Source organism: Pristis pectinata, chromosome 1 (assembly GCF_009764475.1).
Source record: "Pristis pectinata isolate sPriPec2 chromosome 1, sPriPec2.1.pri, whole genome shotgun sequence".
NCBI classification, from domain to species: Eukaryota; Metazoa; Chordata; class Chondrichthyes; order Rhinopristiformes; family Pristidae; genus Pristis; species Pristis pectinata.
In genome coordinates, this window is record NC_067405.1 from 51,255,600 (window position 1) to 51,282,998 (window position 27,399).

Here is a 27,399-nt window from a genome sequence, read left to right on the forward strand (position 1 = left end):
AGAACCAATCCCAAAAGCATTGCATTAGTTGTGGTTGCCAAACCCAAGGTGACCTGTTTATTCCTAATGGTTCTGTTAACTAATCCTAAATCCATATTGGTTTAGGACACCCAGTCCCTTGTTTATTACTTAATAACCTCATGTGGCATATTATTAAAGGCCTCCTAAAAGGCTCAACACCCTCTTAAGTGTAATTAGGAATGAGCAGTACGTGTTGGCCTAGCCACTGAAGCCCACATCAAGTTAAGTCACATATCATGTCAAAATGATTGCAACATAGCATATTACAAGCAAGGCAATATGTAGGCAAGGCCTATAGACTTGCCCTGGTGATATCCCAACAATACGAATGTCATTAAATACTCAAAGTTGAATCAACGTTCTGTGAAAATTTGCCTGTTACTGATTGGAAATATGCTTGTAAATGTCTGAAATTACATGAAAATTGGGAGTTTTTGTTTAAATCAACCTTACACAAGTATCAGCACGACTTGTGTGACTAGGAAAAATACTGGCCAAGATAACAAAAGACACCCAGCTCTTCTCTGAAGAGATGTTTAATGATGTTTCCTGCTACCTAAACTAAATGGAAACTTAGTTTAAAGCCTCATCCATAAAAGCTGTAGCTCAGATTGTATCACGCTCTCTCAGAACACAGGAAACATCAACTAAATTACTTGTGAATCTTGAACCTACAATTTTTGATTCAGGTTCAAAACTACTAGTTAACCAAGCTTTAGTCACAGAAATAAAAAATTTAGATCTTATTTTAGTCTGGCTCATTTCTCGTACTTTTAAGTCTTGAAAATAGGAGTTCATATCTGCTTTTTGGCAGAAGGGCAATACACTTTCATTTTAGTTAACATGCTAACGCATCACATTTTGCATCTGATAAGATTCATCAATTCAGAACTGTCCTTTCAAAAGATGATAATTGGGGTGCCGTGAACAAGCCATAAACAATGCTGTTGCATATTTAAAAGTTTTACACCAATCACATTGCCCAAAGAGAAACTGAACATTACAGTCTGAATCTACAGATGCAGAAGCCATATCTTACACAAACACTTTTTTTTAAGATCCAAGAGGCACTATCTGACCCACTAGTTTGGCCATCCATCAAATCTGGTGGATTTATTGGGCATCTCTCTCTCTCTCCTCTGACAAAATAAGCCCAGTACATCAGGATAATCTTGGAGAATAAAGTTAATTCACTGTGACTTTCTTTTACTATCAACCTTCTCTTAAGATCCTTCACTTAAAAACGTGGGCAGCATATGGACACCTTTTCCAGAGAGGCTAAACCCCTTTAATCTGCAGCTCAGATCTTTGCTGATTTCCCTTTGCAGGTTCATCCTGAGACATGACTCAAGTGCGTTGGTTTGATTTCTTTACAATAACACCCCTTCTAAGCTGACTCAGGCTCCTGCACATTTCATTAAAAAAATTTGATGACCCAATTCTCTTGATGACACAATGACAATTGACACAGTGCTCCACTCCCATCCCTTTCAAGACTTTTTCACCCAAAGTGCACCAGTAATCCTTTTCCCTCTTCAAAGAGGAAAAGCTTTTTACCTCTCAAATGCACATTCTGCAATACTTAATTTTAATCTTTTGAACCAGAGCCAGTCCTACCTTACCTCTATCAAATGGAGTCACATACAGTATCCACATTACCTCATTATGCTCTCTAGTCCTCATTTGTTGAGCAGGCTACAGACTTCTCCTGTTAAACCTAGCCTCTCATCACTGGGTTCCATTCTAATCTGTCAAACTCATTGATTCCCTATCAATATATTGAAATTGTGCATGCTGTTCCATGCGCCCGTTGTATTTTTTCTCCTAGAAGGCAGAGGTCACACAAGATATTCACGAGGCCTCCTGTTAATTATTTAGTCATCCACTACCATTTAGGATGGGGTGTAGCATGACAGTAGAACTTTGGATCAGTGGGATCTCTCGGCTCTATCAATTGTTCATCATGTACATAGAATGCTTTAATAATTTCACTGGGCTTTAATCTCATTTTTTTTTTAAAAAGGTATACCTTAAGCTGTTCCTGACATGCTCCTCTTTACTCCTCACTGAACCAGGATTATTATCCTGGCTTGAAAACAATCAGCAATGGATATGCTGGGTCATAAAATGACTTTTTTTTATTCAGGAGGAAAAAATGCCACAGCAAGTTCACCATTTATTGCCCAAATCTATTTGCTCCTTGTATAACAGAAATAAATCGGCATATGGACAGAGGAACACTTCTGTTTAATGACCTCTCATCAATTCTTTTAAATTAAAATACTAAGATTTGAACCCGTATTTCTGATATATAGCCCAGGCCTATGGATACTCTAATAACATAACCCCATGGTATCATTTCATTAACTGCTGCAACTTGAATTTGTGTGCAGCCAAATGGCCAACTTTTACATACATATCTTTTTGTATCAGCAGATTGCTTGTGTCATCCAGACTTGGAGGAGCCAGAATTTCCTCCATTCAAATATTGTCAAAAACTCACCTTCTGCTCCCTTTACAAACATTCCACGACCTCCATCCTCATCCTGATACACCGATTCTTCTTACAAAGATTGCCTTCTACATTATTATCTGCAATTCTTCAGACCATTTGCCATTAAATCCTTCATCAATATCTTTGTTATCCAGAGCCCCTATTTCATTGCATTCCTGTTCAAATCCTTGTCTTTCAGTTACTTAATCATTCCTTTCAGTAACCTACCAAAGGGCTGAAGGATTTTTATTTGTGCATCTCCTCTCTCCCTTTGTTAATCATATCATTAATGGCTACAAATTCACTTCAGCCTCACACCAGGAAATTCATTGCTCTCTTGCAAGCTGCCTGACCTCCTTTAAACACTACACAAGATTCACTTAACATCTTGGATGGACATCCAAAAATACTGAGTGGCTCTGCTTATAATAAAAAGAAGATTGCACTTTGGGTGTAGGCAATTTTGGCTCATCACCACAAACATCTGTAGTTTCAGTGGAATGTCAAAGCTGTTTAAAATCTAAAAGAACTTGATTTTTTTTCGTAGAGCTGAGTCAAGCTACATGGATTCAAATAATCAAATGTGAACTGTACTAATTGTGACATCTTCAACCTCTTCCAAAATCATCTCATCCTTCCAAGATTTTACTATTGCAAACTATTGCTCTAGACAAAAAAGATTAAGAAAATCATTTTCAAGCCTTTTTAAAATATAACTGTTGTAGTAATGATCATACACCTTGGAATATATCATATAATGGAGGTGGGAGCATGCAGGAACTTCCTAACCCAGTTTATCTAAATGCTTTTCCTCCAAACCTGCAAAATAGAGAAGCTGAAATCTTACCTGATCACTAAGAGTGCACTGCTCTGTGCATATATCTGTTATGAGGTTGCGGGCTTGCTTAGCCATTTCGTCAAGGAACATGTTGCACAGTGAGAGACTACGATCTCCAATGTGATGCCTCTATAAATTAATAAAAGTTGTGAGTGCCAAATGCATTCAGAATACATGTACCCTACATTGAATGCAAGTGGGCTTAATCTATATGGGAATTAATGATACCATTTCAAATATACAACCTCAGTATAAAACATTATTCCGATGATTCATCTATACACCCAAAATCCCCGAGGAAAATGCTGCTGGGTACGTACACAATATCTTAGTGTCCGAATCAGAAATTGAACGAGAAACAATAACACAGCTGCATTTCTTTTTGACATTGATTTATACTGAAAGTGACAACATCCTTAGTTCAACTCCCAAAGTTTGCCGTCCAAAAATGTGCTCTTGCAGAACCCAGTGATACAATTAGGTGAAATTGTGGTAAATGGAACATAGTATTTCAAATAATCAATTTTTATCTGTTGAAGTAAAACAGTGTAACACTGGTGGGGATAACCCACCAAGAGGTGACAACACACCCACCGCAAGAACTTGTCCAAGGAATGAATTAGTTTGCACTTGTCAAACTAGGCTAAAACACATGAATAAACGTGGAGTACTGTGCAGCAACCTGGAAATCAAATCAAATCTTTTCAATGGTGAAAGCAAGCTTTTGAGGTATAATTTTCCAGCTCATGCTTATGCTTCTTTCCAGCAAGACACTAGCTAATACTGAATGTACTTGAGCATCTATTACTGGTTTATATTGCCCTTTCGATCAAGTGGTAAATTAAAACTTCTGAAATTCTTCTGTGTGAAGAATGCATTGATTTAAGGATCTGTACATATCTATACAGCAAAGACCTTAAATCTTGCAACTAAATTAAATTATTTGTCAATTTCATGGTACATCAAAGTAGAATGGCCAATCAAATAACAAACACAAATACAGCTTGTTGACAATAAATATGGACTAGTCACTAACTGCATGAAGTAGGAAACCATTCAAAACAAATATGTAGCTTTTGAAAAGTTTTTTTTTTAAAAACAGTCAGTCAACAATTGGAGCAAACAATAGTTCCATCTGAACAACCACCTGTGGCTACTTTCCAAATATTTTTTTTCCCCCCACTTTGCTCAAGATGCCAATGGTACACACTTTTTCATGAACCAAGCCTTACTCCTTACTGTGCATGGCATGAATCCCAGATGGTATGTTGCCTCCCAGGTGCCAGGGTCCGGGATGTCACTGATCGGGTCCACAGGATTCTTGAGCGGGAAGGAGAGCAGCCAGAAGTTGTGGTCCATGTTGGCACCAACGACATAGGTAGGAAGGGGGATGAGGTCCTGAAGAGCGAGTTCAGGGAGCTAGGCAGAAGACTGAGGAACAGGACCTCAAGGGTAGCAATCTTGGGATTGCTGCCGGTGCCACACGATAGTGAAGGCAGGAACAGGAGGAGGTGGCAGATAAATGCGTGGCTGAGAAGTTGGTGCAGGAGTGAGGGTTTTCGATTTCTGGATCATTGGGATCTCTTCTCGGGAAGGTGGAAGCTGTACAGAGAGGACGGGTTACACCCAAACCAGAAGGGGGCCAATATCCTTGCGGCTAGGTTTGCTAGGGTGGTTCGGGAGGGTTTAAACTAGTTTGTGAGGGGGAAGGGAACCGGAGGAGTAGGTCAGAGGAAGAAGGGGATGGAGAAAAGTTAGATCAAACAGGTAGAGAGGCTTTAGGGAAGCAGAAGCAGAATACAGGCTCTAAAAGTAGTAAGGTAGATGGACTGAAGTGTGTTTACTTAAATGCAAGAAGCATCAGGAATAAGGAAGATGAACTGAGGGCTTGGATAAGGGGACTATGATATTGTGGCTATTACTGAGACGTGGCTGACGTCAGGGCAGGAGTGGATATTGAATATTCCTGGTTTTCGGTGATTTAAGAGGGATAGGGAAGGGGGGAGAAGAGGAGGAGGGGTGGCGATACTGGTCAGGGACACTGTTACGGCTGCGGAAAGGATGGATGTTGTAGAAGGATTATCTCTAGAGTCCATATGGGTGGAAGTAAGGAACAAAAAAGGAGCAGTTACTCTACTAGGAGTATTCTATAGGACCCCTAGTAGCAGTAGAGATATGGAGGAGCAGATTGGCAGGCAGTGTTTCGAGAGAAGCAAAAATAACAGGGTTGTTATAATGGGAGACTTCAACTTCCCAAATACAGATTGGAACCTGCTTAGTGCCAAAGGTTTAGATGGGATGGAATTTGTTAAATGTGTCTAGGAGGGATTCCTGACGCAGTACGTCGACAGGCCGACTAGAGGGAATGCCATGCTAGATCTAGTTTTAGGAAATGAACTGGGACAGGTGAAGGATCTATTGGTGGGTGAGCATTTGGGGGACAGTGACCATTGCTCCATAACCTTTAAAATTGTCATCGACAGGGACAGGTGCAGAGAGGACAAGAGGATTTTTAATTGGGGAAGGGAGAACTATGAGGCTATAAGGAGAGAACTTGGGAGTGTAAATTGGGATGTCCTTTTTGAAGGGAAATGTACCATGGAGATGTGGTCGATGTTCAGGGATCTTATGCAGGATGTTAGGGATAAATATGTCCCGGTGAGGCAGAGAAGGAATGGCAGGGTGAAGGAGCCGTGGGTGACGAGAGAGGTGGAACGACTAGTTAGGGAGAAGAAGGTAGCATACATAAGGTATAAGCAGCAAAGCTCAGACAGGGCCCGTGAGGAATATAGAGTAGCGAGAAAGGTACTTAAGAAAGGGCTGAGGAGAGCTGGAAGGGGACATGAAAAGGCGTTGGCTAGTAGGGTTAAGGAAAATCCAAAGGCCTTTTTCACGTACGTGAAGGGTAGGAGGATGGCTAGGGTAAAGGTAGGTCTGATTAAAGACAAAGGTGGGAGAATGTGCCTGGAGGCGGCGGAAGTGGGAGAAGTTCTCAATGAGTACTTCTCTTCAGTATTTATCGAGGAGAGGGGTCTTGATGACGTGAAAAGGAGTGCTGGTAAGGGTAATGTTCTCGAGGTTGTAGATATCAATAGAGAGGATGTGTTGAAGTTGTTAAATAATATCAAGACAGATAAATCTCGGGGGCCTGACGGGATTTTCCCCAGGCTGCTTTGAGAGGCGAGGGAGGAGATTGTCGAACCGCTGGTAAGGATCTTTGAGTCCTCATTGTCCACGGGGATGGTGCCAGAGGATTGGAGGGTGGCGAATGTTGTCCCCTTGTTCAAAAAAGGTAGTAGGGATAGTCCAGGGAATTACAGACTGGTGAGCCTTACGGCTGTGGTGGGTAAGCTGTTAGAAAGGATTCTAAGGGATAGGATCTATGAACACCTAGACAATCATGGACTGATTAGGGACAGCCAGCATGGCTTTGTGAAGGGAAGATCTTGCCTCACAAGCCTCAGAGTTCTTTGAGGAGGTGACGAGGAAGATTGATGAGGGTAGTGCGGTGGATGTGGCCTATATGGATTTTAGTAAGGCGTTTGATAAGGTTCCTCATGGTAGGCTTCTTCAGAAGATCAGTGGCCAAGGGATCCAGGGAAGCTTGGCTGTGTGGATTAGGAATTGGCTTGCCTGTAGAAAGCAGAGGGTTGTGGTGGAGGGAGTGCCCTCGGATTGGAGGGCAGTGACTAGTGGTGTCCCGCAGGGATCGGTTCTGGGACATCTACTTTTTGTGATATTTATTAATGACTTAGATGAGGGGGTGGAAGGCTGGGTTAGTAAGTTTGCGGACGACACTAAGATCGGCGGTGTTGTGGATAGTGTGGAGGGCTGTCGGAGCTTACAGAGGGATATTGATAGGATGCAGAGCTGGGCTGACAAGTGGCAAATGGAGTTCAATCCGGAGAAGTGTGAGGTGGTACACTTTGGAAGGACAAACTTCAGGGCAGAGTACAGGGTAAATGGCAAGGTACTTGGCAGTGCAGAGGAGCAGAGGGATCTGGGGGTTCATATTCACAGTTCACTGAAAGTTGCCTCACAGGTGGATAGAGCAGTTAAGAAGGCCTATGGGATGTTAGCTTTCATAAGTCGTGAGATTGAGTTTAAGAGCCGCGAAGTGATGATGCAGCTAGAGTACTGTGTTCAGTTCTGGTCGCCGCATTATAGGAAGGATGTGGAGGCGTTGGAGAGGGTGCAGAGGAGATTTACCAGGATGCTGCCTGGATTAGAGCGTATGGAATATGAGGAGAGGCTTAAGGTGCTAGGGCTTTATTCACTGGAAAGGAGGAGGATGAGAGGAGACATGATAGAGGTATATAAAATATTGAGAGGAATAGATAGACAGTCAGCACCTCCTTCCCAGGGCACCAATGCTCAAGACGAGAGGGCATGGCTTTAAGGTTATGGGTGGGAGGTTCAGGGGAGATGTCAGGGGGGGTTTTTCACCCAGAGAGTGGTTGGTGCATGGAATGCACTGCCTGGGGTGGTGGTGAAGGCAGATACATTGGACAGGTTCAGGAGTTTGTTGGATAGGCATATGGAGGAATGTGAGATAGAGGGATATGCGGGGGGGAAAGGGTTAGATAGTGTGAGGGTGGTTTGATGGATGGCACAACATGGTGGGCCGAAGGGCCTGTTTTGTGCTGTATGGTTCTATGGTTTTAACCTAAAATCTTTGTGTCTACCTATTAACTAGATTACTGAATAATATTTGGTACATAACAGAGACCACAAATGTAAAGCAACAAGATCTTGTCTAATTATCTGGAGAATTAAGGAAAATAGTATCTTGAGAATAAGTGAGGCATTGATGGTTTTTCACCTACTCTGTAAACGTTGAACCAAAAGGTATGATCTCATGATCAATACAATAGCAAGACAGAATCTGTATAGAATCAGGAACAAATCCCTTCATGCCTGTTAACTGATGTCGGAATTTTCAACAGCATTGTTTACCTTAACAATCATTTTATCTGGCACTGTAGTCTGGGATCTAAAAATCAGTCAACAAGCTTCAGTTCCAACAGAAAATGTGGAAATACTCAGATCAGGTTGAAGGCCCTTGGTCTGTTTCTCTTCCCAAAGATACAGTCTATCCTGTTGAATATTTACAACATCTTCTGTTTTTATTTTAGATTTACAGCATCTAGTTTTTCTGCTTTTTGTATCTCAGTTCTAAGCCTGAGTAAGGCATCTTCTATGAATGCAATCTCCCTGTAATAGAGAACTTTTTTTTAAAAACAGATCCTGTCTTATTACCACCAAAAATGATGGAAGAGGTCACAGGAGACTGTGGGGCGTTACACTGCTGATTACTACTGGAGGCAAAAAGATTTATTTTGTTTGAACATAGGATTTTCATGAATTACAGCTTATGATTAAAGAATACAAGTTCCCAAATGAATTTCAGCTGCTTGGTTTTGCCCGTGTATTCCAGGCTTTAAAAAATGCAATCATCCAGATATATTAAATTTTGTGATGCACTTTGACCACAGAAAATCATATTTGCAAATACCTTGTATGGAGGATAAACAGCATGTTCCAGATACTGTTCCTGAACCTATCCAAACTTCCTCACTAATCTCAACAAGATCATCTAGTCCCATCGTTATTCCTTCTTGCATCCTCCACCCCAGCCTCGGCATCATACACCTGAAACTTAAATACATCTGATACTGTTCGTGGTTGGACTGCCAGTGCTGACCTCCCCACTTCTAACATTCATTAGCTGCAGATCACCTCTAATTCTGAGCCTTGTCATTGACACCTATACTGCACTGCACATGAGCATCACAGCTGATATTGCAAATAAGACTATTAATGAAGATTTTCATCATTTTCAAATGTTTCCAGAGTCTTAACCCTTCCAGGTTTCTCCAGACCTCCAATCGGTCTACTTTTTAATGTTGCACTCCATGACTTTTTCCACCATCCTGGAAGCCCCTCCCAAGCTTTAAAATTCTCCCAGAGGACTTTTATTTTAAATTTCACTTTAGCCTCCTTCTGATCTCATTTGTTTTTGCTTGCTTCTCACGTGTTCAACAAAGTACTTGGAGAATTCTAATGAGTGTTTCTTAAATGCAAGCTGTTGTCCAAACGCTTTGAAATTGGACACTTAAGATAACAAATCCTGTGGGTTATGAACGCAGTTCATAAAATGAAAAGGACAACCCTCTGCTCGTATGGAAGACTCAATATGTGAAATTTCTCCACAATAAAAAATGTTGGCAGACAGCCATCAACTTAAGGCTCCTCATGAGTGGTTTGAAGAATGGTGGCAAAGTGTTGCTGCTCAGATGAAGCAGTGTTAAACCTTCCCTGTTGCTTTAAAATCACTGCTCAACTACTTCATGTCTGATTGAAAGCAATTATAACAGCTGTGACTGCCCCTTATGGCTCCGAGAGAGATAAACCTCTTGACTGGACAAATACCAGTTTTTAGAAATTATGTTCCATCTGTAATAAATGTAGTGAATAATACAAAGCAGAAAGCAGTTTATCTTTTTGCTGTTTGCTTCGACATCTTGACTGAATTATCTAAGGCACTTTAACTATCTTCAAATTCTGAGAAGCTAGATCTGTGCAAGGACTTTAATACTAGACTTGTCTTCTGTTGAATGTTGCAAGGTATCAGATACAAAGGAGAGTTTTCTCTTTAAAATGAAGGTGTTTAGTTGTGGCTAATGTAAGCAATTTGTCTGTCTGAAGAGATAGTGCACCCATCCTAATATACCCTAAATTATCTGATCAGATTTTGCAAAACTTGGAACCCAATTCATAAAATAAAAAGGACATCCTTTAGTTGTGTGGAAGACTCATTTAATTTGTGAAATTTCTCCATGTTAAAAACTTTGGCAGACAGCCATCAACTTAAGGCTCCAGAGAATCAATGCTGCAAATACCGGTACAGAACTGTAGTAAAAAGCCTCAGGGTGTGGATGGAGCTTTGAGCCTGAGTCAAGTGCTTACAGTGCAACTGCCTATTGTCATGGACTTGTGGCTGAATGAGGGGTATTCAATAAAAAAAAGCGAATTTCACTGTCAAACTGTTCATAAGTTGTCTTATTCATCCAATTTGTTAGGAATTCCTCCAGCACCCTATCAAAGACAACTATTGCAATTGTCATTTGATGATTAATGTATGGGCTCGACTTCAACATAAACATGTTTGATTACTTCGGCAAAAACATTGGTAGTAATTACAAGTATAACCACACCATTCCATAAAGCATTATGGTATAACCCACTGCTGTTGGATGATCCAGCCTGCATTGGATTTTCATCATGGGACACTGGTTGACTAAGAAAAGGGTCGTGCAATTTTTCTGGCAGCTGATTATAACTGGCAAACAAACTGCATTAGGGTTGGGCTCATTGGAAGTGTTGATCAACCAAATGCCTTCATGTGTCTGGAACAAATGTCAACATTTTCCAACCACTAACTTCATATGCAATGGATTTCCCGTATGGGAAAATAAGCAACAGGAATGTTTAAAAGGCATGACAAAGAACTCTAGATATAAAAAATAAAACAAGGTTTTTGTAATATTTTGACCAAAAGTTTAATATTCAACCTTTATCTTGCTAGGCGGAGGTCATGATTAACCACTTAAACAGGTTTACTTAAACAGGTTTACTTAAACAGTTGATTTCTACTGGTCACGACTCTTCAGGCCCAGAGAGGGAACCTTCCTTCATAATTTTTCTGCATTTTGGATGTGGGGTACAAAATATGCTGTTGCCATCTAGAAATTGTGACCTCAATGACTCCTGCCTTGATGCAAATAGAATTTCAATGATAAAGAGCCTCCATGAAGGTAAATTACCATCTGCCAAACTAACATTGAACTTTTTGAACGAGTGCTTTATGACCAGCCTTATACAACTGGCAAATATCAATTGATATTTGATATCACTCATTGATCCAGATACTTTCACCATTCAAAACCGGTGTTTCCTATACAGTTGCTGACCCTGATAGTTCCTTCACAGAACAGAATTGGGGCTTTATAGAATATAGTATTAAAAAGTCAGTGTGACACTACCTATCCACATCAAATAATGGCATTAGTGCACTTATTACAAGTACTTTTCTCAAAGCCAGTCTTTACTCAAAGTGAATAACTAATAATTGTGTTGCATTCCCAACAAAGCAACTGTTCCCTCACACCACTCACATAAGAAATATGTTTACCTATGTCAATACAAATGTATTGTTAAAACATGGGCAGACTTTAAAGAAGGTACTTAGCAAAAAGTGGAACCAAGCAGCTCCAGTAGGTTTTCACCATAGCTTTGAACTGTGTGTTTATCAATGCAGGAGTGGTACAAAAACACATCATTCTCTCAAGATTATAGATGGAAAAAAAATCCAAAAATAAAGCTTAGTTATATCACCCATTTTTACAGTTTGGGCCACTGAACTCAAGTCTTTAATGTGTACTTTTTAGAAATAATTAAACACATTAAGCTATGTTCTGTCTTTGCTTTTATGTTGGATACACCCTCAGCTTTGCCTTCTGTCAGGGGCAGTCATGGCATTTTTGGTCTGGGATTCTGCACTATACAGTCAGACCTCTGCATGATGTTGAACTCCGAGATGCAAAAGACTAACACAATGCACCCTCTGCATTTTTCCCAGATTAAGTGTGGGTGTGCAGAGACAACAGGCAGCAATAAGAGTTGGCATCCATGGTCTGGGAGGAACAAGGGCAAGTTCTTTCAATAGGTGTGCAAGAGATCCTTCTAAAATAAAAGTTTGAGATGCTGTAGAATAGGTTACTGATCAAAGCAGAACTTATGATAAAAATTAAATAGTTTTGAAAAGTGGTTTTAGGAAAAGGAAAGAAAGGATATGGGAACAGGAGCACAAGTTTAAGACAAACCCTCATGAACACCTACCTGGACCAAACAGCCCAATTTCATGCTTCAAAGTTTATGCAATATGTTTAAGTGAAGAGCAAGAGAAAGGATCATGTGGAATTTCAATTCTGGCAACACCACGTAGCTCAATGGGCTGGAATACTCAGCAGGTCACAAATAAAAGGGAACATTACAGCAAGTATCCATAAGACTTATTGACGGATGCACTATCTTGTTAACCATTGAAGAACCTGGTATTTTGAAACACAGACAAATTAAAAAATTCTTACCTCTTCAGGGCACAATTCATGAGTGCAGCTCATGAAATGAGTGCAAACCAGTGGGAAAGCAATTGAATATCGTGATTGAGAGGGCAACTCCAAACACTGATGAAACATCTTTTCAAAAGCACGACTGTAAAAGCTTAAGGGAATGACACCATTTCAGTATATTTATAAACAATTCCATACAACCTAATAATCAAAACAATTACCTACTTAAACCTCATCAAATGAAATTTCAAGCATTTTCCCCAAAGTTGTTCAACATTGGTTTTAATATTTAGAGAAAGGAGCAACTGTGATGAAGATCACATTTTGGAAATGTACATATTTACAAAATGTTCTAGACTTTTAATATTAATGTACTTTTTGGATAAGGAATAGAAAATTAAGATAGCACTAATGAGTTACTTTTAAATGAGCAACAGAGCATGGTGTCTGTTTTGTGCACTAGTGTTATAAGTCTGACATTTTTCACAGTACCATTGATTGGCATAAATCATGCAAAAGCAAGACTTTATGGTATTAATTGTTTTTCAGCTCAGTTACATACTTCAACCTATCCCTTGACATAAGAGAACAGATGGTTGACAAAGTGGGTGGTATCTCAGGAAAAAAAACACATTCTGTACTAGTGTCTTTGGGTTTGAAACCAGTCAATGAGTTGCAAGTACCCAGATCAAAGCTGGTGAAATTTGTGGTGAAGACCATAGGAGCAGATTAGAAATAAAACCGTCCATGTGTACTAGCTAGTCATTTTACTTACAATATTATTCCAGACAGAAGACAGAGATCACATAAAAATCTATAAAACAAAACCTATGAAAAATAATCACATGTACATCAGTAACAGACAAGAAATCTGGCAAAATAATAAAACAGAAAGGGAGAGGAGTGGAGTTGGAGGGGTAGGAATAAGACTGGAGAAATAAATGATGGGAATGATAAAGAAAGAGAGAGGGTTCACATTAAGGACCCTTCACAAGGTTCCTGTTTTCCTCTCATCATGTCTTATCCTAAAGATGGCATTGTTGACAATGCAGCACTCCCTCAGTTGTACACAAAAAATATCAAGTAGATCTTTTTTCATAACACAAAATGCTGACTCATTGAGATACACATGACTGTATACAAACATTTGTCTTTACCCTACTGGAAAAATTCAGGTTAAATATTTAAACATTTCATACAGTAACAAAAATTATGTTTTTTTTTTATTTGTCAAGCATGGTGTAGGAGTGATGTCAAGGTAAACAAATAGCCATTACATTTGCTCAAATGTAATTGTCATGAGTTCATTCAGATGGCTTAAATTTTGTGCCCCTGTTGTTCTTAAAAGACAAACCAAAGTTTTTTCTGGTCTGCTACCTAGAAGCAGTAAAACCAACTTGATTGATAAGATTCAAAAACAAAACAACTTACCAGAAGATTGAAAGGTCTGAAGTTTCCACCAGCATTTCAACCAAAGAATCTACCATTTTTGTGTGAAAAATAATAGTGTTCATCATCTTTCCTAACTCCTTGTGATCTGATAGATTAAGAGAAGCCTTTGAAACGCTGGTATAAGCCTGTAAACAAAACATGCATTTTTTTGATTTGAATCTAATGATGGAGAAACAAACCTATGGTTAGGATTTCTTTGCTAATTCAACACTCACCCACCCCAGCTTAAACATATTTAACTTGCAGAAATATGGTTTCACAAGTTACGTGCAGTTCCAGTGAAGTAGCTATAAATGCTCCAGCATAAAGAGGGCAACGATTCCTTTTTTTTATTGTCTTAAGATGCTGTATCACTCTAAAAGACATTCCCATAGGTTTCTCATTGTTTGTATCCCCTTTAAAACTGCACTGTTAGTATTGATTCTCATCGTTCTTCCTCCCAAAATGTATTACTTCATATAGCTGTGTCAAATTTCATCTGCCAGGAGTCTGACCATTTTAGAGTCTCTTAACATAATCCTCAATATAATCCACTGAAGCCCCAAATACTCAAGCATTCAGTGCTTAAAAAAAAAATCAAAAAACTGCAGATGCAGGAAATCTGGATTAAAAGCAGAAAATGCTATAAATACTCAGGTCAAGCAGCATCTGCAAAGAAAGAAACAGAGTTGACATTTCAGGACAAAAGACCTTAATCATTTGCTGCTACTCTTCACTTCCTATCCCTCAGACAATTTTGCCACCCACCCTTTTCTGCATTAACTTTATAGGACTCCACTATTGGCACTTAAAATGTGGCAGGACAGTAAATACCTTTAGCGAGTTCAAATTCATGGCATTAGCTACACTGCAATTACTTCCAAGAGCCAAATCAAGTGAGGGTGAAATATTGGCTACGTCCAAGTTCTTTTGATTGCTGTGGACTTACTCTAGCTCATTGGCTAATTAGCCTTAATGTCCCAAATAAGCTGCCTTAGGTCACATCAGGAATCTAAGGAAGATCTGTGGCTAACCACTTAATCAAAGTACAAAACTTCACAATGCCATAGGCTTGTGCTCATTTATATAGTATACAATATTACAAAGCTACAAATATAAAGCAAGCAAATGAAACATTAAATGTATAGTCAAAGATTACAACAGTCTTCAAACTGAACATCAGTGGAAAGACACCAATTATTCAACAAGTGTGCCACCCTGAGGAAACGCAAGCTATTCACCAACTCTAAAATAGATGCAGAAGTCATGGAGACAATTACTCTGCAAAACTGTAAAATATCCCTAAAAATCCTGCACTCGGGTTTTTAAAATGGCATTCTAAGGCACAATAGTTACATAACACATTTAGTGACCATTAAGCAATTTTGCAATGTAATTCACTAAAAGGATTTTTAAAAAATAAAAGCTTGTGATATTTTAACCCTACCCCTAATGTGTAATACCCAATATTTAGTTTTGTTTAAAAACAAAAATCAGTTTTTACTTCTCAAAGATGGTACCTTTAAGAATTCTTTGCTGTGACAGGCTACTCAGCCAGCTTGATCAAGTGGATTTAAAACAGAAAATATAAAGTAGGCTATTCTGCACTTCAAACCTGCTCTGCCATTCATCAAAATCATGTCTGATTGTCTACCTATCCCCTTAATTCTTTTAATATCCAGAAATTAATTGATCTGCTTTGAATGCAATCACTGAGCCTCTACATCCCTCTAACGGAGAGGGTTGTAAAAATTCACCATCAAGCGAGTGAAAGAACTCCTTGCCCTAATTTTGAGACTGTGACCACTCATTCTAGATAACCCAAGTGAGGGGATGACACCCCTCACACACCTACCCTACATTCTCTGCATCCTCATCACTCAGATCCTCATTTAGTTTTGTCACTAATAACCTTGGAAATGAAAAAAAAATGCATTTGCTGGAAATCTCAAATATAAACAAAATGCTGAAAGCATTCACAATCTGAGATATTTCTTTCCATAGATGCTACTGAATGTTTCCAGCAATTTTTGACTTTTTCCGGACTTTTTTGGTATATTCATGCATTAGGGTTAGGGTTTGAAATTTGACAATAGAGGCAGTGGTAAAGGCAAGTTTCACACTACAGAAATCAATCTTTGTGAGGAGTTTTATTTTGAGATCAGTGCCTATTACAAACTTTGAGCCAATTTGTTGCAAATTCTCAGCAAGAGTGTAGACTCAGCAAATGGGCATCTTTGACAAGAACTGTGGCAAAATATCAAACCACCTTTTTCCTGACACCTATTCATAACAACTTAATCTTTTTTCTTGGTTTCCAGCATTTTTAATTTTTTCTCTTCACATTAAACTTAAAGCAGCCGGGTACGCTCAAAATCACAATTGGTTGTTTTGTTATAATCAGATGGAAGTATTAAGACACACAATAGTGATCACTTAATTATGTGAGAAAATATCAAATGAAATTGCATTTATAGAAGGGAAGTAAACAACTTGAAATATATCCACTTCAAGGGCTTGCAATTTCATAGTGTAAACTGTACTTTGGCAATAATTCAAATTGATATGTACTGAAAGATCTCAAATCATTATCTGATTATATTGAATATGATAATTTAACCTTTCTTCAGTGCTTTAAGTGAAAGCCTACTGGCTTAACAATTCAGTAATGCAGCATTTTGGCCACCAATAAGTATTCTAATAATATAAACAAGGATGAGGCAGGTCAGGAAGACCAGCTGATATATCGAGCAAATGAAATTTTAGTTGCAAACTAAATACCTGAGAATCAATAGTATAACATTACACTCATCCACCAGCTGATACGTACTTTCCGAACATGCTTAGCATGCTTACTATTTCAAGAACGTCAGCAGCATCTTATTAGCTGTAGAACTTTTAATCGCATCATACTTTAAAATTCAAGGGGCCTTTAAGTTCAAATCTGAAATTCATCTGACTAAAATATTTTTCTTAAAAAAAACATCTAATAAAAGCTTTCTGGTCTTACCTGCAGCCTAAACCAGTCCAGTCGCATTCCTCTGAAGTCAAATACTTCTCCATCTTCCACTATAAATGCAAAGCAAATTTGTGACATTGTAATGAAATGCTCTTTCTTGCAAAGGATAAATTTACTTTCCTTCATAATTTAATTATTATAGATCATATTTAAGTATATTTTAAGTAATGAATATGTCACCTTGTTTTACACTTAAGGAAGTCATAGTGTTCACAAAGGAAGACATAATGATGGATTCATCTTCAGGACACACCGAAAGATTCTGGAATGGAAGAATTACATAAAAACTTCAGTAATTCTTGAGATACATTTCCTAAATTTGAGGTAGAGACAGGAATGTATTCTACAAGCATACATGGTTCAATCTTGATAAAAAAAAACTTTATGTTAAGATCTATCTGATGCCACCACGAACTATTTAAGCAAAATCTTGCCTGCAAATGCCAACAGTTCCATAGTAAACTGCCAGCATTTACCCAAGTGAGATTGCAATTTTGGGACATGCATATCTGAAGTCCTGAACTTGCTGCAGATCCTTCGTTGCAGATTGTTCACAGCATATTCGCCAACATACTTCCCAGCAGACTTTGCATTGAGACACTGGGGATGTGGTCATCAATTTAATGCAAAATCTGTAAGCCCTTTCATTTCAATATACATTTAAGACTGAAGAGAATAAAGGCAAGGTAAACATTAGTTCTTATCAGTATTTTCTGCGATGCCTTTAATTATTTGGAAACTTTTTCAAGTGCTTTAAAATCTACTTATCTAATTTTCAAAATCTGGGACATTCCAAAAGTTTGATAGCTCTGCTAGAGAGCAATCACTATCAAAATTTCATCAGCTGTTTCACTGGTGGAGCTTTTTTGTGTTATCATTCCTAATGCCTAGTTCATTTTTTCAGATTCCAGATTATTAACTGATTTTAAATTTTATATTTATCAGGGTGGGATTTAAACTCTGATCTCTGGATTACCAGTTCAATAACTTAACCACTCCACCACCAACTAACCACATGAGAAGGAACCAACCAACCAATTTTACCAGAACATTAACTTTTCTCTTTGCATCATAAATTCTGTTGTGGCTGACCTATAGGAATTAACCAAAGGTACCAACCAATGCAAGAGTCATTTCATAATTTTCATTAAACAAGTGGTCAACCAAAAAAAGTTCCAGTTCAACAACATTTGACTGTTGCAGGATTTGAACGAATCAATATACTTTTAATTTAAAAGACCTAATTCAAACTGAGCAAAAAATGGGTATAATAGTCCACAAAACCTACAACCCTATTATTCTATAAAAGTGTAGGTTCACTAAAAATGAACTGAAGCTATGCATGTGCAAATTTAACCATCACAGGCAGCAAAACCATCTAATAGAAAAGAGATTACCTATTCAGGTCTCCCTTAGGAAGTAAATCAGGAACCAGTTAAACATCAGGGTCATATAAAGATGGCAAAAGAGACATTTTACCATTGAAACATTAAATGTTGAGTACCTACTACTGTTACAGAATAGATAAAAGATCAACATGATGCACAAGTTAGCAGAAAACAGACAAATTTGTAAGGTTGGCTATTTTAAAAAGAATTTGCATTACAAACATTTTACGAAGTGCAAAATAAAGATGCTATGATTTACCAGTGCCTTTTTCTGCAAACATACAATTGAATAGACAAGATTCATACTCCACCTACTGGCTATTCAACTACATTGCATGTAAAATTCAGAAAATAATAGCTCAATGGACTAACACCAGCAGCAACAAGAAATATTGTTTCCTCCCCATATTCTTGTCCTTTTGGTCTGTACTACAATGTGGTTAGATACAAAACACAACCAATGTAGTATACTTCACTGCTATCCTATTTGCCCTGAACTTTCAAAAGAAGTGGAATGTGCATAAAGAACAGAAACAATTCATAACGTTTGGTTGGTTTGCATATGGGAGGGGGAGAGGATTAGAAGAAAACAAGAGTTATGAAAAATTGTACACGTGTGAATAGAAGTACATGTACACAGGGGAGGTCATGTGGAGAACGTACAAGAACAGCTCAACCAAGAAAAGACCTCAGAAAGTTGGTCAAAGTGGTATGGAACACATATTACATGCAAAAACCAGTGTTGTGTCTGTACTAGTTTGTCTAGGGCATATAACAGAAAAGGGGGGGAAAAATAAAGGGGAAGGCACTGAAGTGAAATGGCCATTGGCTCTGAAAGAAACTGCTGGCTTTCACCCAGGTTAAGTACATCACAGACTTATCCATCTCAACAGATACTTGTGAACCAGACATGCTCCATGATTTGAATCCTTGTTTGTTTGATTAAAAATTCCTGAGCTAGAGATTAAGGAGGGAAAGTTCAAGTATTTCCTTTTTATTTAAAAACTTGCTTTGCTTCATTTAATGTAATTTTTCCATAATTTTAAGTTTTTAAAATGTCTCCAAATATCAGATTGACAAACAGCCAGACTCCAAGCCCAGCCTCACCTCCTGTCAAAGTCTGTCAGGGCATTCCAAGGTCTGGTCCTCCACAGTACAGTGGCTTAACTCCAGATGTTGCTGGAACTCCACTTTACCTGCCTCCCCGACTCCAGGATCAGAAGGCCCAGGGCAACAGCATCTATGATATCTATAATTTAGTATGAACTGTGGGTAAGGCAGGGATGGTGTGTAAAATGGAGTACAGAACAACCCAAGGAAAATTGTTTGGACAACAAGCTGAACTGACTATAATTTAATCCAGTAAAGGACAAAGCTCAAAAGGAACAATGAAGATCAACACACACTGAACTTCTGCAATGGAGCAGAAGTAGATCTCTCACACACACACTTAATGCTGATGACTTTACAAGTAAGTAATTGTTGGTACAACAATCTGCTTAAAAGGATTGGGAGGATTGTCTTTTGATTTGTTAAGCATCATTTTCGCTCTTAAATGAACATACCCTATCTTAACCAATTTTCTTTGATGACACTGTTACCCAAGATTCCATACTTTGTGAAAGTCATACCTGCACAAGTTCATTCAGCACCACTGCATCAAAACCAGAGAGATACTGGACATAATACCGCTGCATCACTGGTCCATATTTGCGCACATGTGCTCTGAGCTCTTCCATGTAATAGATCAGTTCAGCAATATGTCTACAGAAAAAAAAAGTATTTTTCGAAAAAATTCCAGTGGTTCCCAATTACATAGATTCATTAGGTTCCAAAGCAGATACCATAAACATAGCACAAAAACACTACTTTCAAACTAACTTAAATCTCTCCTCTCCTTAGACCTACTAATTGTTAAAGTATGAGCACACTAAAAATCAAGGTTAAGTTTGTTTTGCTATAACAGGTTTAATTACACAAAATATAGTGAAAAATATGCAATGTTTGATGATCCCAAATTACCTTAGTTTGGTCAGTTTTAAACCACTAATGTCTCCATTGTCAAGCATTTAGCCATTGACAAGCATAATGGGGCCATGAAAAAATTGTTACACAAACCATTTTTTGAATAATAATCCTATTTATTGTGAGGATGAATTTTGCCTTTATAAACCTGAAGAATATTTGTACAGGATAAAGGGTCAGCAAAATGATACCAGGATTCCAAGGATTAAATGTCCCAAATTCAGAGAGGCAAGGGGGTGTTTTTTGATTTCAAGTTTCAGAGGATTAAGTGAACAGGTTGGGCAGTCCAAGGTCAGAAGACATAATCTAAGAATTAGAACCAGGTCTTTCAGGAGTTGGTTTAGGAAACACCACTATATGAAGGCTGGTAGATATTTGGAACTTCTCCATTATGTCATTGGATGCCTAAGAGTTTCGACTGGTAAAGTTTTAAGAGAAATGGGAGGAAAGCAGGAAGGATCTTAAAAGGATGGTGGAATAGCCTCCAAGAGGTTCCTACAATATTGTCCCTTTTTTCCAATCGAAGTGCCCTATTCTGTGATCAGAAACTTCAACCTTGTTCCCCTTCCATAAACTTCTTTGTTCAAACAATTTCCTATCCATAATCAGTCACATCTTGATTTTGCCTCCTTTCCTTCCTTCAATAGCCTTAAGGACTTGACCTGTCCTGGGTCCAGCACACAGATGCAATCACAAGGAATGACGTGTGTAGCAGACTCAGCCCAATACATCACTGGCACATCCCTCCCCACCATCTGCATCAGGCATTGCCTCAAGAAGGCAACATCAACCATGAAAGATCTCCACCATCTGGCCCACACAATCTCCTCGCAGCTACCATTGGGCAGGAGGTACAGAAGCCTGAAGTTCTACACCACCAGGTTCAAGCACAGTTACTTCGCCTCAACCATTCAGTTCTTGGACCAACCTACACAACCCTAATCACTATGGCCACTTTGCACTATAATGGCCTTTGTTTTTTTATGTTCTAATTGTGTTCATTCTTGTATAATTTATGTTTAATTTGTTTTTCTTGTGTCTCTGATGCTATGTGGCTGTGATACTGCTGCCAGTAAGATTTTCATTGCACCTGTGCATTCATGTACTTGTGCATACGACAATAAATTCGACTTTGAGTTGTATTTTTGTCTTTAACAAGGCTGCCACTGACAACTATTTCACATGTTCCACCATGCACATCCAGCTGCATAGGTTTGATTCCATTTCATTCAACATCTGTCTCAAAGGAGAAGGCTCAAGATATTTACAACCAAACTCTTTTAATTCCTTTTATGCAAAATCTTCATGGGTTCTTTTATGATGTAGGTGTAGGTTCACTTTTCCCAAGTCTAAAGGCTACTACATTGAGCAATTTGCTCACAGATGTTTCGCCGTCTCTCAGCATTTTCACTTCATCATATTAAAAGATATTCTATCATACTCTTCACTATATGACCAGCTACTTCACATTCTGGCAGAAAAAAAGATTCCTTTACTCAATCAACTACTTGCAGGCTCCCTCCACCCCCGTGTCCGCATACTTCCCTGTCACCCTTCATCCTCATCTCAACTAGAGCTAGGACCACACAGATAGTCTTGCTAACACATATTCCTCTTACTTCCCAATTCTCCCCCAAACTAGTTCTCAGCTGATACTCACTTCAACCCATCTTTTTATACTCTCCATTTTGTGCAATGTGTTATGGACTCAGTGAAAGTCCCTTTAAGATAGAGAGTGCGTGTATGTGTGTGTGGGGCGTGCTTACGTCAATAGAAGATAAAGGACGTAATGACGTTGTTGAAGAGGTTAGAAGAAGAGGGAGGAGAGAGAGAGAGAAAGGAGAGAGACACCAGCCTGCTTGTTTTCTCTATCGATGGATGAGAAACAATAACTGTGTTTGCCACTGAAACCCATGTATGGAAGTTGGAAGTAATCCAGTGGAGTTCACCTTGTTGCTGACCTGTAGAAGGAAACAGGTATTTGTGTGTGGACGACCACGGTTCGGATGCTTTCGGGGTGAGGAAGTCACTACCGAGTAAACACTGAAGTGTCGTTTGGGTTCCATCGAGGAACATTTGGATTTCGTATGTACTCTCTCTATGTTTTTCTACATCTACATCTTATCTTCAGACAACGGTGGTTGTTGAAGAAGCCCTTGCTCATGTTTCACCTTATGGCTTGCGGAACTGAACTTTAAGAACCATTCCGGAACTGGGAGTTTTGGACTTTGCCACACCCACACACACACGGAGAGTTTAGTTTTGGGGTTAACGTTCGAGGTTTAACATTTTTGAATTCTAACATACTAACATTTTTACTTTTATTTTACGTATTATCATAAGTAGTGATTAATAAAATAGTTTTTAACACTAAATCATGCTCAGTGTGTTTCTTTTGTTGCTGGTTCGTGACAAATGGATCTAACCCCGATTCCATCAGCCCAACCTTAACATCCTTTCCTTCATGCTGAATGATTTCTCCTCAGTTGTCCTCTTTACATCAAACATGCAGTTCTCACTGATATTAAAAAAGAAATCATCCTTGGACCCCTGAAGACCTGACCACCACAAGAAAAACATTAGTAATTTTGCTATAAATAGAATATAACATTAACACATTTACATACTTATCTATAAAGTCATCACTGTTTCTTGTTCTTGGAATGTTATCTGCATGACGAAGCAGCCAGATAATTTCATCACGTGCAAAAGATAGAGCCATGAAGACAAAGAGTGCCTACAAGGAGAAAACCCAAATTAAAAATCACAAACAGGATAACATTCTGCTCGCACGAATTTTAAGCAGGTATACTGTTGAAAGTATCCTGACTGGTTGCATCATGGTCTGGTATGGCAATTCAAATGCGTTGGAACACAAGAAGCTACAGAAAGTAGTGGACTCTGCCCAATACATCACAAGCACATCCTTTCCCACCATCAGCAGTATCTACAGGAGACTCTGCCTCAAGAAGGCAACATCCAAAGATCCCTACGATCTGGGTCATGCTGTCTTTTTGCAGTTACCATTAGGCAGGAGGCACAGAAGCCTTAAGTCCCACACCACCAGCTTCAAAAACAGCTACTTCCCTTCAACCACCCAGTTCTTGAACTGACCAGCAAAGCCCTAATCACCACAACAGTTTAGCAACACTATCATTTTGCACTAAAATGGACTGTTCTTTTTTGTTCTAATGGTATTTTTTCTTGTAAAAAAAGTGTATAAATTATGTTTAATATTTTTTCTTGTGAATGCTGCTTATATGATGCTATGTACCTGTGATGCTGCTGTAAACAAGTTTTTCATTGCACCTGTGTGTACATGTACTTGTGCATATGACAATAAACTCAATTTTGACTTTGAACATGATATAATATTTGCTCAAATGTGTTTGCTGTGAAATAACCACGTGTCCAGTGTTACTCGGGTTGCAAAAAAGTTGCTTGACAGAATCCGGAATCTAACGCACTCAAGTTTTACCCCACCATGAGACTGCAAAGCCCATACAAATTTCCACAAGAACCATCTTTCCTTACAAAAAGGCAAACAGAGAAGTCAAAAGACCAAGAGACTTCACAAATAGAAGAAAATTAATTTTGGTTGCCTGTCATTGGATGATGTTGGGATAACAGAGTTCTGACCACCTCAAGATAAAACTGTTCTGAGCTCAAAACCTCAATGGGGAATTTTATTAGAAAACACTGAATTGTACAAGTAAAATAAGTAGTGCTAAAAAAAAATTCTAACTTTCAAAACACTTAGACTGTACTAGAGGACTGGCAACTTTTTTCAAATGCTTATTTCTGGATTATTATTTTGAGGCATTACATTCTCCAAATCCACTTTAAACATGTTCATTTATATTGGTGGGTGGGAAGTGCAGAGAATAAAATTTCTGATAATGATCAGGTGTAAGCTTGAGAAACTAAGCTTGTATTGCAAAACACCTTTTCCCAAGTCAGGAAATGAAGTTCAAAACAACTGCATTTTTATCTTTACTTCCTGTTAATAATGCAAAGGGCATCATTCTTTGTTTCAACAGGTAGAGAAGATAGTCCAAACATCAGTGTTTTCCAATATGGCTTAAACTCTACTGGAAGAAACTCTCTTAAATATAAACTCAGTACCTTTGGTCCAAGTAATCCTGGTTGGTCAGCAAGAACAGTGGCAAGCTCTTTTAAGGCAGACCGCAAAAACTTGCGTCGCTCTCTATGAAGTGGTCCACTGAAGGGGAAAGAGTTAGGATAAATGAAAATTACTAACATTCAGGAGATTAGCAGAATATCTCCAGGCAGAGAAGTTGAAATATGCATGATGAAATATGTACTGAATTCCCTACATTGATAACTTGTTATTAAATGAATTACATGAAATTTTCTTATGTATTCCTTTATTGACTGCCTATCAGAATACCTGGACAGAATTCCTCAGAAAAGTAAAGGGATCAATGCAAACTCTCATTAAACTTAGCAATTACTTATATTCATAATTTGGGACTAATAATTTACATGATTGTCTACTTTTCTGCATGCTTTCAATAAACAATTTTATCTGGGGAGTTTATGAAGCCAACAAATGAGTTTATATAAATTTGTAACTTACTAAAAACATTTCTCTTAGTGTTCACATATAAAATGTTCTGCAATTATAGCTCTCCACCTGATTGTCATTTGGGAGATAAGGTGCCCCAGCACTTGACATCAGTCTGAGTTATAGGGTACATGACAGCTATAGCTGATCTTTCAAACTTTCTTTTTTTAAAAAAGTATTATTATTGTGGGTTCCATTCATCCATAAAAGCAATACCATATTAAATAGTGAATCACACTGCTTTTAATTTTATTCTATCCCTCACTAGTTCAACAATTGTATTAATCAGTCTAGCTCAACAAAGCCAAAATACAGATTTTTCTTAAGTAGTCCTGGTAAGTGACTTGCTACTAAAATAACTTTGGATCTGTTCATGATTTGGTGATTAATTATTGACATATCTCCTGATTAAAAGTGAGCAATATCATTACTCCCAAATAACACAATGTAGAGAACAAGATACCCCAGAATTTATTTTCAAATCTTCTGAGGTTGCCTCAGAAACCTTTATCCTCTTCAATAAAAGATGACGGTAGTCAGGGAGGATCTCCAACTCAGTACTTATATCTCTAATCATTAGAGTGCATTGTGCAAAATACTTACAGCTATCTTATCTACCCAATCCAAGTAATATGGGCACTAATGAGCCAGTGCATAGAGGGCATGTGACCAAACCCATTTGATTTCCTTAAAATATGGCAAAGATTCTCAATCTTGTGAACCATAATACAGATTAAGGTTGATAAATACTTTTCACCAATTGATGAAAATAACAAAATAAAAATTCAATCAAATGGAGAACTGATGGCAGAGTCTTTTGTTAAAGCAGAGGCTGGTTAGAATTCACATATTACCACCCGTTGCTGCAAAGAAGGGAAATAGACAATGTGGTTGAAAGAAGTGCATACCAGAAGTAAAAACAAAAATGTTGGAGATGCTTCACAGCTCCTGAAACCTCTGGAGAGAGAAACAGCTCAGTTTCTCTCTTCATAGAAATGGCCTAACCTGCTAAATATCTCTCACATTTTTTCATTTCATTTTAGACTTCAAGCATCTGCAGCATTTTCCTTTTTGATCAGTGCATACTCGATGAGTTGAAAAGTAGGTTTCCACACCATAGCATTCGGCAGTTTAATCTGTCACACATCTCATTTTTGGTAGTCATAGATCAATTTGTAGGCTCAATCGTTGTCCATGAATGAACAGACCAAACCTTGCTGGTAAAGGCCAGCAGTTCTGTGATGAACCGCTGACACTAATCCACAAAAATCAACCACATTGGGGATTCTGGCACATACACAGCCAAACCCAGAACCTCAAAACTGTGCCATTCCACCAGGAAAGCTCCAAGTTTAATAATACATCTGCAGTAATGATATATACATATTTAAGATGTTCATAGATGGTTTTATTTACTATTTTAATTTTTAATAATGAGTATTTTCAATTTTCTTTGTAGTTTTTGAATGCTTCCTAAACTCAGGGAGTTGGAATGCCCTTCAGTTGGAAGCTGAAGACCTGACTTCCCAAAGCTTTTCCTAGTAGTCTTCCAAGCTGAGCTTCTAATCGGCTGCTTAAGTGATCGAATTCTATAGCACAAGGGCCTGACACTTCACAAAAACAACTAACTGCAGGATATAAGCTACCAAGATGGCCTTCCAAATCCAAAACCTGCAGTGCAATGGATAATCACAGCAGTGCCAGCAAAAGGCCCTACTCAGAAAAATCTGAGCCAATAGTCAACTGGCCAGATATTCCAATCTTCTCTTTCAATACTGTATCATTTCCTTTGTTAGTATTAAAGGACTTCTACATTAATTACAAAGTTTAGATATACTCACGCATGTGATAATGCAGTCTCTCGACATTCACGAATATCAGCAATGCGTTTGTTGTAACTGTGAAAACAAGTACAATATCACATTATGAATACCACTGTAAATGTTGGTTAAAAATTATTTGCAAATCTAAAATAAGCACAATAAAATCCACACTAGAATGAGCCTGCCAAGTAGCACTGAGTAATTTGGCAAGCCATATGGGGGAGAAAAAAAACATTTTTAAAACATTTTAATTGAAGTTTTGAGGAAAAGTATTTACTAAACAGTAAAACTCCAATAGTTCGTTATCCGACTATTCAGAAATTCTGATGTTTCAGCATCTGGCTCATGAGGTCATGGTTGCCGAACTCCCTCTCCACTCACTGGAGGCCCTAGTTGTGGCACTCTTTCAGTCACAAATTTCACAACAACGTTTCAGTGGTGTATTCAAAGAAAAAAAGTTACCCTTTTATATTCATGAACAAGTCTTCTGCAACTTTGTGAACATGGAATACTTCATCTCTGAATAGAGCAAGACAGGAACTACTCTGCAGCGCAATCTTCCACAGGTTTAGAGCTGCCGAATCAGAGTTCAGGTTTCCATGACACAGGATAAAGCCAACTAATATGAAGATAAAACA

The 27,399-nt window shown here is 38.4% G+C and overlaps 1 protein-coding gene across 2 annotated transcripts in view; it reads right to left on the bottom strand.

Annotated features, from left to right (window-relative positions):
- The window catches only part of nckap1 (NCK-associated protein 1), a 119,518-nt gene that overhangs the window by 50,969 nt on the left and 41,150 nt on the right, over positions 1-27,399 (bottom strand). For both annotated transcript variants that reach the window (XM_052021405.1, XM_052021397.1), the window contains 10 exons: positions 27,224-27,380; positions 26,780-26,836; positions 24,476-24,572; positions 22,978-23,087; positions 19,957-20,089; positions 17,118-17,199; positions 16,929-16,987; positions 13,919-14,064; positions 12,506-12,638; positions 3,363-3,482 (listed from right to left, as the gene is read on the bottom strand). In XM_052021405.1, coding sequence (XP_051877365.1) covers positions 3,363-3,482; positions 12,506-12,638; positions 13,919-14,064; positions 16,929-16,987; positions 17,118-17,199; positions 19,957-20,089; positions 22,978-23,087; positions 24,476-24,572; positions 26,780-26,836; positions 27,224-27,380 — 1,094 coding nt within the window. The remainder of the gene's footprint in view (positions 1-3,362; positions 3,483-12,505; positions 12,639-13,918; positions 14,065-16,928; positions 16,988-17,117; positions 17,200-19,956; positions 20,090-22,977; positions 23,088-24,475; positions 24,573-26,779; positions 26,837-27,223; positions 27,381-27,399) is intronic.